Source organism: Tenebrio molitor, chromosome 5 (assembly GCF_963966145.1).
Source record: "Tenebrio molitor chromosome 5, icTenMoli1.1, whole genome shotgun sequence".
NCBI classification, from domain to species: Eukaryota; Metazoa; Arthropoda; class Insecta; order Coleoptera; family Tenebrionidae; genus Tenebrio; species Tenebrio molitor.
The window spans coordinates 10,000,001-10,012,683 of record NC_091050.1 but is presented as its reverse complement, the minus strand read 5'-3'; the positions used below and the strand labels follow the sequence as shown (position 1 = coordinate 10,012,683).

General features: G+C 38.6%; 1 protein-coding gene and 1 long non-coding RNA gene across 7 annotated transcripts in view; one reads left to right on the top strand and one right to left on the bottom strand.

Annotated features, from left to right (window-relative positions):
* Ca-beta (Ca2+-channel-protein-beta-subunit) overlaps positions 1-12,683 on the bottom strand; it is a 109,191-nt gene that overhangs the window by 50,438 nt on the left and 46,070 nt on the right. For 5 of the 6 annotated variants that reach the window (XM_069048045.1, XM_069048047.1, XM_069048046.1 and 2 more), the window contains one exon: positions 3,338-3,373. In XM_069048045.1, the coding sequence (XP_068904146.1) occupies positions 3,338-3,373 (36 nt within the window). Of the gene's footprint in view, positions 1-3,299; positions 3,374-12,683 lie in introns of all 6 variants that reach the window. The other variant, XM_069048055.1, reaches the window with a different exon arrangement.
* Positions 1-12,683, top strand: part of LOC138131193 (uncharacterized) — a 71,846-nt gene that overhangs the window by 41,427 nt on the left and 17,736 nt on the right. Inside the window, exon 2 of the long non-coding RNA XR_011159729.1 lies at positions 6,257-6,497. This is a non-coding gene — a long non-coding RNA (uncharacterized lncRNA). The remainder of the gene's footprint in view (positions 1-6,256; positions 6,498-12,683) is intronic.

Sequence of the window (12,683 nt, the reverse complement as noted above, 5' to 3'; positions counted from 1 at the left end):
TATAACCTTTAACTTCTTGACTTTTACTGCCGATTTCAGAACTTGATCATCTGCGACAGTAACGATCGTGGTGGTTCAACAATGGCATGATTTTAAGTGCGGAAAGTAGTAAATCACAGTAGAAGGGCGAAGGTGGATGTGCCAAAACGAAGTTCGTCTACCTGGTTCTAATTAGTCATTAATTCCATATCGGATTATCGACAGCGTGATCCAATTAAAGAGAAAAAAAAAATCTGCGGCATCCTTAATTACCCATTAACATTTCAAATGTATTCCGTTCAATTGGCTGGACGGCGAAAAACAATTTCGCGAGTTAGACACAGGCCAATAAATCGAAATGCAGATAATAATAAATAACGATCGTTATCGACATTCAGAATCCAAGAAGCAAACAGTCGGTGTACCTACCTGGGCATGTAAGTGATGTATTGACGGTAGGTACGAACGGCGCAAAGAACCAACCGACTATTTTAGAAGAGTCGCAGCCAAGGTGAGCCGGTATGGCATACTGAGTTAGGCCCAATTTATGATCGTCTAGAGTAGGTACAACAACATGTAGAAGAGATGTGCTCCACAGGTACCGCCGAAGGCCCGCCGAATTCATGCGCTCCGCAAAAACTCTATACACCACAAGAATTGCGCGCTCCTCACGAATTACACCGGCGGCTCTTGATTTATTGGTGGGGCCGCGACCGGAGAACTTCGCAAATTATCTGGTATTGACCATGTGACCTTCAAGTGTGTTACTGCATTTCGGTACAACAATGAAGGTACAAATTGCCAAGTTCACTTACTCGGGACTGACCTCCACCTTCACATTTTTGGCTGCATCATGCTCGACCGCCACAGAATAGGCAAATTGGTCAATGAGCTCGCCGGTTGCGATCCTAGAAATCACAAGCGTGATTGTAACCACTTTTCAAGCCCGCAAAATAGGAAATCAAAAATTCTTCTGCACTTTTCAGCTACTCTTGATATCTTGTTGACTTTGCCACTACTAATACAATATATTTTTTTCATTCTCAAATCACAACTGTTTCAAAAATTGTAATAGCCATATTTCTTGTTGCCCCGTTGCAAAAATAACATTTTTTTACTCTTATTGTATAATACTGTCAGTTTGTCAAATAACGAAACTTATTTATCAATTTCTCTTCATTGCCGTAGAAAAAGTATAGTATTCTACTCGCGGATAATGGCTATTACTCACGAGTATAGCAACCATTACCCGCGCATTGAATAATTTACTATTTTCACAAGAAAATATTTCATCAGTTTTTAATATTGTCCCAGAACGCCACATCCTCCCCATGGAAGCACTCCTGAACGCCACTATAGGTACGTAAAGGGAAACTCCCTGCCCTATGCTCTCCCCAGTAAATTTTATTTGGTCCCTTGGTATATCAGTCGAAACTAGCACCGCTACCTACTTTCCATTCTTATCGCCACCGTGAATTTAATCTTTCAGAAAACGTTTAGAAATAAATTAATTAAATGGCGTTTCAGTTATTTTGTCTACCTGAAAAATCTGTACTTTATGCAAATCCGTCCTTTTATTGCTTTCTCAGTTTCGATAGTTATATTTTATTTCTAGGCTAGTTATTTTTTGGCATGTTTTTAAACCCATATCTGAATCATAATTGATCTATGAAAAATATACACTCGGTCACGAAAGGGTTGGGGCAAAAACTAGCTCTATATTTTAATAGAGAAAAAAAAGCAAGTGGAAACTACAGAGTGTCTCAGATTTCGGTGCGTACATCACCTGGAATGACTTTTTACCTGTTCGAATATGGCCAATTGGTTCAATAACAGACATTACGAAAGAATTTCTGATGTTGATGGTCAAGGTTACGTACGGTATGTTCCCGAAGGCAAAGTCCCACCAATTTTATGATTTAATAAAACGGGTGTTATTTTATTTTCTCCGTATAAAATTATAAATGACCAATATTACTGGTACGAGGTGTAATTAATTTGAAACAGCATGTAGCATCGATCATTAGAATAATTCATGCTTTCGATATGTTCGCCATGACAGGACAATTTTTAATTATTCCGTTAAATGCCGATAATCAAAAAATTGTATTAAATCATCTGAATAAGTCGTCCGTTTTAATAGTGGCTGCACTTGACAGATTATTAAAATTTCGCCAGAAACCGATAAATTACAATCGATTACGTTCTTACGGGAAAACTTCCAAAATGTTTATTTTCGCATCGATTAAAAACGTGTCGATTCGTTTAGGCGATCCCGGCGATAATTAATTTTCCGAAATCGTGTCTCGCGCGATTTCCATAATGCAACGCAAGAAGCGAACCAACCGACGTGGAACTAAACAGTTTAATAAAAAGCTTAACACTTGATTTGACAATGATGTCTTATTTTTCTTACGTCTGTCGCAACAGCGGGCAAAAACCAGAAGAGATCAATCTTTGGGTATGATCGATCAAGTCATGCTCAACTTGCCCAGTAATGTGTCTTCACCTTGAACTTAACAACCATCTGCTACACCAATTTTCTTTGACTTTGTTCACGTGGGTGGCGCAACATGCTACACAGTGTTTAATTATCGTCTTCCATCGAGTGCCAAAATGTAATTGGTCCGTGGAATTTACGAAATGGCTGATTATCCCCGAAAATAATTAGGGACGTTTGGGTGAAATCGGCGGTGTTTTGATTTATTCTGAGGTAGCTCGATTTTGGCTTTGTGCACCTCGACGAGGCTGTCTTGAATATTAAAATGAAATTCTGTTGGCGGTCTGTGAAGTATTGTGCTGGTGCACGGCGGGGGGCCCATTGTGGTGCCGCCGCAGCCAATACCAATACAGTCCAGCGTAGAACATTGACAGGACAACTCAATCAAATCGTGCCCACTTTTTCAATGTTTCCAAACATGACAGAAATTCGTCGATTAGCGGCAATAATTACCAATCAATTAAGTCCAAATCGGTTTCTTCTGCGGCGGCGGTGAGAAGCGCTAACTGATTTACCGTCACGAGCTTTCAAGAAAAATGGTGCGAACTACTCAACAAAAACTGAAGCTTATCCACTAAATTTCCTTCTTATCTTGCAGCCAAGAGTGGGCAAGTGGGGCCTTTAATCGCTCAAGTATGCACTAATTTCGTGTTCACGTGCAATGTTGTGTGCGAGATATGTTCAAAGTGCTTTAACACACACACCCATCATGATGCATACGCATTGAGCACATAACCAATGTATAGTCTTTGGGGAGCGACTGGTATTGTGTTTTGTGTAAAGTGAGATAAAAGTAATAAAAGCACACAGTTACACACACCTTGATTGGACAACGTTGCGGTCGCATGGCCTGCTTACCTTTGACGATATGAGCGTCAAAGTTGGGGACGATTCCTGGAACAATTCAAAATATCATTAACCCAGAAATTCGGGACGAAATTGGACAAAATGAAAAACAAAACAGCCAGATTAGAGCGTTCCTACTGCCAATTGTCACACTTTTATTTATCACAACACGCCAAATGTATAAAACGTGTCATGCCAAAGTGCTGTCGTTGATTGAACAGACTGGTCAGATTGTGTGAATCTTTTTTTTTTTCTATTTACAGTTCAAAAAATGTTTGATTCTTTTGAGTATCAGTTTTGAGAGATTAAGTGTCCATGGCCTTATTCACACAAGTCGACCAGCATTAAACGATTTTATCTTCTTTACGAATGTTGGTTTAGGTCAGGGTCGTGACGAGTTTGACACGTCGCCCCGTGGGGCCATTAAATTGTTTTAAATTTTCCACGTCAACGTTCTTTAAAATAAATTTGTACCGAATTTTTTTCCGAAGTTGTTTCGTGCAAAAGGTCAAAGAAAAAATTGCTACAAATTCTGTGTTTGATTATTTTATTGGTTTCCTAAGTTCTTAATTACAGCTGATCAATTTGTACTCTTTACAGAAGATGTATTCTAAAAAATATTCCCATTATCATGTTCTTCGAATACTGTTATTTACGTCACTCGCCTTCGGCTCGTGCCACAAAATCGTCGATATGAGTAATAGCCATCATTACCCACTCGTTGAATAATACAAGATTATTCAGGTAAGATGACGAGCCTGACCAGGTAAAAATGCAACCCAAAAGACAATTCACAAAGCAATCTCGATCCCTATTACATTTATCCGGCGTTATCATAATGCATAATGCATAAAACATAGATAGCTTTTAACGTCAGCCTAATGAACGTCAAGTTCTGACAGAAAAATACCTGTGTCAACAAAGTATGATGTAATAACAATAATAAGCAATTAAAATCACAAAAGTAATGGGTAAGTAGGATCATATCGGTTCTGTCATGCTTCTAAAACCTTCTCAAATACTAAATATGAACGAAAAATGCAATGACAGATTACCTTTCAAATTAATGGGCTAGGGAGGCGTTGGAAACCGTCAATTATTGTGCTTTTTTAAAACGTAGATTAATTGGAGCATGTTGACAGCTAACCTAAAATTTAGAGCCAAATAATCTTTCTTTTTTTTCTTTCTTTGCAATGTTTTACATTAAAAATAAAATAACTTAACGATTCCTATTCTCAAAACAAATATCTAAGGGCACCCTTTGCTGAAACCAAACATAAACAAATGTCATTCCTGTCAAACGGCGGGAAATTCAAATTTTACACTGTTCTACGCGGTTTAATTTTTCCAACGCCTACTCAGCCCAGGATTTCATTTGAAAGCGTGATAGAATACCTACTTGGATTCCTGATTTAATTTTTAAATACCAAAACACAATGAATGCTTTTTAAAGTGTATTTTGGGTTGCATTTTTACCTGGTCTGGCTCGTCATCTTACGTGAATAACCCTCTATACTATTTTCTACTATTTTCCACTAATGTTTTTAAAAAATACTCCATTCTAGACTATTTTTTGTTTACGATTTTTTCTATTTCTGCAAAAATACATCACTTTGAATATTTTTTCTTGGACAGTACCAATCAATTTTGGAAATATACATTTCGTATATCGTCCAGCTCTTATTCTCCTAATAATTATTACTTTTGAAACATGGAAGTCGTTAAGGAAGTTGCTGGAATTCAAGTTTTTTTCTATTTATTATGAAAAGGACAAAATATCTTTGAAACAATTTTAACAGGACTTGTAAAAAATGCAAATTTATTTTCACGACACTGGTGCAATGGATGTAGCAATAAGTTGCATAATGGAGCACAAAACTGAGTGGAGTAAGGTCTCTCACTTGGGGGAATTGAAGAAAATTGCTAATATTTTACAGCACAAAAGACTTCCCTTGGTGATGCGACGTTCTCATAGAGAGTGTTGTCGAAAAGGTCAAAAATTATCCGCTTTCCAAGTGAACACATAATCGAACATGTTCGTTGATTATCATAAAAATTTCAAGTCACATTCGTGAGCAATGTTATGTTGTAATAGATGTATAAATTTGATTTCGACCTGAGATTATGAAAATTTGGATTTATAAAATCACCCATAAATTATTAATTTAAGTCGACTTTAATGATTTCATCCTGAAAATCCTGGCCGAACAATCTTCAGCGTGATCAACCGACCGAATTGTTATGAAAAAGTGTAGTTGTGTGAAAACCGTGTTTTCGGGGTCTGAATTCCGCTGCTCATTCGATAATTCAAGGCACGACATGTTTGTGAGCTTTCCCATGCTAAATATTTTTCCGCCCCTAATAACTCTCGTTATCTTTGGGCCGCAAAAAATAAATTTGTAATTCAAATATCCGCTTAATCTGGCCTCAGCTATATTAAAACGATTGTGGATTAGGCATTAACAATAAATTTAAAGCGAAGCGATAGGAAAGTGTTAATTTACGCAAGCAGGCGAAAGCTCGGCGCATACAAAGCGCCCCCAAGCTCGTCGCTGACCTTGGCGAGGCAAGACCCGGCTCGTAAAATTTGCGTCCAAAACGACCAAGAGCAAAAAAGCCAAGACGGCCGCATTGTTGGGCGTCTGGACCATATATAGGTCGGCTGGTTATATAAGCTCCGCTTCGGTTTTCGGTTTTTTATTCTTTTGGCCACATGTCTGGCGCTGCTGCAAAATGGCATCTGCTACCAGCCAGCACGTGCTTCGAAATATAGGTGAGCAACTTCAGACCTCTTTCGTGACTGCCCTACGGAAAATATTTAATTATACGGCACCGGAGCTCACCCCTTTCCTTGGCCACGGGCTCTGCCCCATATGTTAATCCTCATAATTTATCCTAACGATACGTCTGCACTTATCTATGATTTTCTAGGAAACTCTGGATGGTAATTTCGATTCCGCATGAAACTCGGATGAAATTCTGCCGGCCTTCAGCTGCCGCTCAACGATTTAAATTAATTAAGAGGCGGAAAGCCCCACATGGTCTCGAGAACGAAAGCTCCAGAAAGCGCACCAAAATTCGGCGCGGAGAGCACCCACGCCGACGCCATTTTCAGAAGGCAATTGCCTTAATGGCGGGAAAGACTCGGATTTAATTACCGGACAGACAACAGGTAATGAATTTATAATTTATATAGTGCCTAATGATAAAAACCCAAATCGTGTTTACGTGTTTTAAATTATTAATAATTGCGGCTCAAACCACCTACTTGCGTTTTTTTTTTCTGTTGTAAGTGTTCGGTGCCATTAACCAGAATGAATAAAACGGTGTGGGATTCTGAGAATTATTGTGGCCGAAAGTCGCTAAATAAAAGGTCGAATAATAAATTCCTGCAATGCAGTTGGCTGCAGAAAGGCAACGAACAAAAAATACATCGCATTGCTATTTAATGAACGCTAACTCCCACAGCTTCAGGTAGGCAACGAGGGTGAGTTGCCACAGAGTTGACAAACGTAGAGCGCCAGGAAAAACTCCCCCGGCGGCACAACTATCTAATTGAATGAGGAGGTTTCCATAACTCGGCTCCAACTTGGAAATCTACAATTAATTTTAATTAGCCAAATTTAGAACTCGGTTAGCAATAAAGTTAACTTTAAGTGTGTTTATTACATCTTAAGTAATTGAGTACGAAGTAGAGTTCGCCATAAACATTCGGCATTAACTAAGATTAAACTGAACAACGCCGGAGTTGTTATTACGCTTTTACTACTCCACTATCTAGGCTTGTTTGTTAACTTTGTTGTATTGTTTCGTCCCGAGGAATCTTCTATTGGTGCAAAAAGCGTTAGGCTGTATGACCATTATTGTAACGTTGGCACATGTGGGGATCGGCGATTTGTGATGTGTCGAAGGGGGAAAGAGAGGATGAGGACCGCATGTGAATTTGGCGTTATTTATTTTTAGTCTTGGCATTGTGCACCCTTGTTTGGAGAACCTGACCGGTAAAGCAGACGACTTTTTATCGCCCTTGCTGTGCTCGGTACGGGTAAACAACACTACACAGGTACAACTACAGGATCACCCCGCATAACTCTCATCTTATTGATACAGCGCGACTACATCATCAACAGGGGGCCCAAACACAACAAAAAATTTTTATTTTTAATACTGTGTGCGAACTCCTTTAACATCCAGGAGATTGTCATGCCTCGGACGCAACCGGCCTCGGCGACAATTTTTCTCTCGGTACGTTAAAGAATGATTTCGCGGCCTTAATATATAAATAACTATTAAATTTTAAAATATGTATTCAATGAACAAAACCTTTCACAAATGGCTGTACATTTAATTTCCATGATTGTATATTCTCTGCAAAGAATTACCAAAAAATTCCTGACTATTGACGTCTATAAATTGTAAGAATTACCAAATAAATGCGAATCCTGTTTAAATCCAGTTTATAGATTTATCGCTTATGGAATTTTTTTGGAAAATAAACCAATCAGTAACAAACCAACCGATTTTTTAAACAATTGTTGGAACAACAACAACAAATGAGTTTACCTAATCCTTGATATTATTAAAAGCCTCCCGAGTATTTTCCATTTAAAATGTAATCGGTAGTCGACCGTTACCGGCGTCCTTGTAAGGTCATTCCATATCTAATTCCATCCAACTGGTCGCAAGTTTTATTATCGTAAAAAATGCAAAACATCTGCCGCGAAGCAAATTTTGTGTAAAAAAATGTGATTTAATCCTCGACGTTTTGAAGAACCACAGCGGAATGCCAAACAATAATTATAAGAAGCCGATGGCATATAAATTACGCCAGGTATGTACGGGTAATAAATGATGAGACAATGAAACACGTGATATGGGTCCGTTCTTCCCAGAAGAGAACAAAGTTTTCGGCGGTCCTCGGTTGTGGTTAACGTAAGAGGACTGTAAAGTGTACGTCCACATTATGATGGCAGGTCCCGATCCTGAACAAAAGGCATTTCCCTCGACCCATATCAGAGATATGCCACTTTGAAATTGCGTTAAAAGTCATCCAGCCAGGTATTCACCTCTCCGTGGATATAATTACATGGCTGCCATTCCCAGAAACTAACCAAAATAAGCAGACGCTCATTTCGGACAGAACTACCGACTGCATAAATCACAATCAACGAAGAAATCTGCATCGAGCACTACGCTTTAATTAACTGTGCATGATGCTTGCGTAATTTGGACAAAAAAACAGGACCCGCCGGTTTATACCTCCAAACTAAACATTAATTAACAGAGCGACAGTTAAAATATTACAATTTTATGACCATATTCTTAGAGTTAATAAGGCTCATTGTTGTTGCTTAAGTTATTTTACTGATCAATTATCGTCTTCTAAGACCACCGGGTTTGCGGCGATCCGTACCTGCTCCATCCATCTCGGAGACTTCAATGCTACGTCAAGATCTCAAAACGTCTGAAAAACACCACCGAATCACTTCTCCTCTTCAACAGCCGTATTGATTGATGGCCAACTCTAATTACTACAAGTAATTAACATTCAAATCGACGGACGAGGACTTAATGGGCCTAATCAAATCAAGTGCTATTTGCATTACAACGGGCAGATTCCTTCAGAAGCGACCAAAAAAATCACTCTTCACCGCGATAAAATCCAAGACGACTCATTTTAGAGGATCCCGGGGCGAACACCTCGCCGCCGGTTTGCAACAACATTTTGGACTTCTGTTGCCAAAGCAATTTACCGAAAGCGTAAATCTTCACCGCGCTCTTGAGCCTCACTCCTTTGACTTTGATAAACACAATAACCAGAGGATTTCATGCGAAAACAACAACAAAAATAAATTAAAAGTAAAAAAAGTGGATTATAAGAGACAAAACGTCATAAAAGTCTGATATAAAGTAGAGATGTATTAAATGGCTTAAATAATTAAATTTCGGACACAGATGGGGGATTCTTAGTGGTTCTCGAATGAAATACAGCTCTACCGAGTGACAGGAGCTGACGCTTTTGTAAGTGTTGTATATTTTAGTACATAACACAGGGCCTAAAAGGGAACCTTGCGGTACTTTGAAACAACAGATTACGCTGTACCAACTCCTTGAGTGTATGAAAAAGTTCTTTACAAACTGACTCAGCCATGTCTAACAATGGTCACTTCAATGGTTTAACTTTTTGTTACCTACAAATTCTTGGGACAAGTAAATAGTCGCGTCTACCATTTCCAAGAAAATGAGTCTTGTCCGGAGATGTCAGTGGTCTAAATAATGGTACTTGGCGTCTCGAGCATTACCTGTAGATACCTCAGTTTATTTTCCAAACACAGTTATCTTCTTACTCGAGTTAGAAATCGTTATCGGTCTACGCTTGGGGAAGAAATAGCGAGTGGCTCGTTAGGTCTGTAATTTGAGGAGGTCGGGGTGCATGTGTGTTGCACCGGCAAAACGCCATCACTCATGCAATTTGATGGCCTCGTGGTGGCAGAAAAGGACGGAGAGCTTTGCAGCTTTGCACATGGCCCGGCAAATCTAGTACAGACGAGAGAAAAAGTCTCAAGGGCAAATTTAGGTAGGTACCATCGGTTTTTTGTGGGTCAGTACGCGTCTAATTCGGAACAGCAGGTGGGTCCGATTTTGAGAATTTGCGCCGAAATTGTGGCTCCAGTCCGAAATTTTATTTGCCGCCGAGACATTTATTATCGTCGAGATCTCCTTTAATTTCGGTGTGCAGGCACTTGGCTTTTTTGCCCGTTGGAAGGTATAAAGAGGAAATACTAATGGCACCGGTAAGTGATGTTCGAATGTGGGTACAAAGTAATTGGTGGTGGGTCTGGTTTCTGGGAAAGCTGGCAAATATAATAAATGGTCGGGCGCGTTCTTGGACGAAATACCCAGATAATGTGTTTATGAATAATCGCTCTGTAATTACTTAGCGTCTAGTCTTCCGAAGGAAATACCTATTACACTTTAGATTACCGGGAACTTTGGGTGATTTAAATCTCGGTGCTGACTTATTGCACTTTGTTCACGATTAGTCATTAGGACGAAATTATTCATGCGGGATCTCACACTTAGCTGTGGGTGGTTAATTAAAAATTTAACTATCGCTTAAACTTTGGTTTCATGAAAGGTGGCGACGTGGGGTATTAAAACCAAATAAATCAAACAAAACTTACAAAATTGAGCTGTACAAATTAATTCTCTTGCCACCTTTCATCTTTTCACAAATTCATAATTAACACATTCAAATTTAACTTAATTAACTGGTACCTGATTTCGATAAAATTAAACCTAACTTAAAACTGGTAAGCACAAGTGGTTTTAAAAATATTCAAAAGGAGCTTTCCTATTTCCTTAACGAAGACTTGATAAAATGATCGTTATCAAAAATGTTACAACAGCACCTGTATGTACGTAATTAATTTTGTTTCTGTTCTTATCTTTGTTAATTAACTTTATGTTGAAGAAAATAAACGCACAATGGACACAAAATTACAGATTTTTCGACTAGTATAAAATGGTAGAAAATTTGCAATTAAATTTGTGCTGAAGGAAATTAAACTTCTTTAATTTTGGTGTTAAAAATAAAATAATTGTGACAATAAGACTTGCTTATTTTTTGTATCGATGTAGTAGGTAGTCAACATGAATCAACTGAAGACATCCAAGCTTCAAACACTCACAAAAAAAAGACTACGATGACTGATGTGTGATTTGAAATGCTACTCAGCATGAGAGATGACAACGAATGCTCTGTAAGAAGACATTTCTCTGTGTTGAGTGACACGAGCTATTTTTAATTCGTCTTTCCACAACGAAATGCAAATTTAGTCGGTAGCAACTGGAGTACTTTTCATTATTTAGACCGAGATCTTTTACCGAGGTTGTTTTCTACACATTTTAAAAAATCTAATCCAGGATTTTTACAAATTAAGACTGAGATTAAATTTAGAAGTGTTGGATTCTCTCATGGGCTGCGACCTTGGAAATATCTGCGCGACGGCGGAGCAATAAACCAGTGAAAAATCTGATGTAAATGAAAACTGATAACACCGACTACCTTCAAATTCAAATACACACACGAGAGAGAGACGAAACTAACGTAACGAATGACGATGTTTTCCGGTCGGTTGGTAGCGCCTACTTGAGACTGATATTCGTCGTTTGCGCAGATATGACTCACAGCCCATGAGAAAATCCAAAACCTCTACAATAGACACTTTCGGAAAACAATTTAATAGTAAATCTATTGGAACAAGCCCCTTAGCTTCCTGATCGGACACTTTGTGATTTAATAAAGGCGTCGAGACACATTTTGGATTTTTTTTTTAATTAATACTTACAGTTTTATCGAATTTATTCCGAACTTTATGAACGCACTGTATAAAAGCTCTAAATGACATACCTAATAAAAATATATCATTTCTTTTACTATCTGAGTATAATCTTGACCGAAGCTCTGCAACGATAGATTAGGATTTTTTTTTTGTTTTAAAGCTTTATCTGAATCCAGTCTCTGAGTTGATCGAGTAAACAACTTAAGCTTCAACTTGACGGTTACGTTTTAAGACTTTGTCCTGGATTTTTATTCAAGAGCAAAACGAAAACTTTAGCATTATTGAAAACATCCTCAATTTCCCAAAATCCTCAGTCAAACTTTTTACCTACTTGTTTACTTGTCGCACTACTAAAAATCAACTTTCCGCCATCGTCCAATTTTTAATTTTCCGATCGTACATAAACACACCTTGCTGACGACCCAAAATTCACAAAATATCTCTCCCTCGACTTTCCCTTTCGATCTGTTTTCCCCAACTTCGGCCGTGGAAATACTGATAATTTCCATGTTGCCGAGTTCGCCGCCGTCTCGGGGTCGTAAAGAAAACATCACATTTTATTACTTGCCATCGCCGAGCCAGTTACACATTATCTATTATTGCCCGTGTTTATGCCCGAAGACAATGCGTAGACAATCGATTCAGCGTACATAATGTAAATTAGGTGTAGAAAATGAGTGACAGTTAAAGGTTATGCGGTTGGCATCTTTTTTCACAATTCTCCTCCTGTGACAGAATAATCACCGATGGCAAATGAAAAGTCACAATGACGCTTCCTGGACACAGCGATCAACGCGCACCGAAATAATAAAGTACGAGAAAGGGAGGATTCTTATCGGCGTGTCTTCGGGGGTCCTCACGGCAATTCCTTGTTCGAATTGAACAATGCAAAGTTTCGAACTATCAGAATAAGTATCCACCGGAGAGATAAGAAAATCACTTAGATACGCGCTGAAAGGACATGTTCTTTCGGGGAATTGTTCCAGGATAGGAAGACAAGATTTAGAACTTTC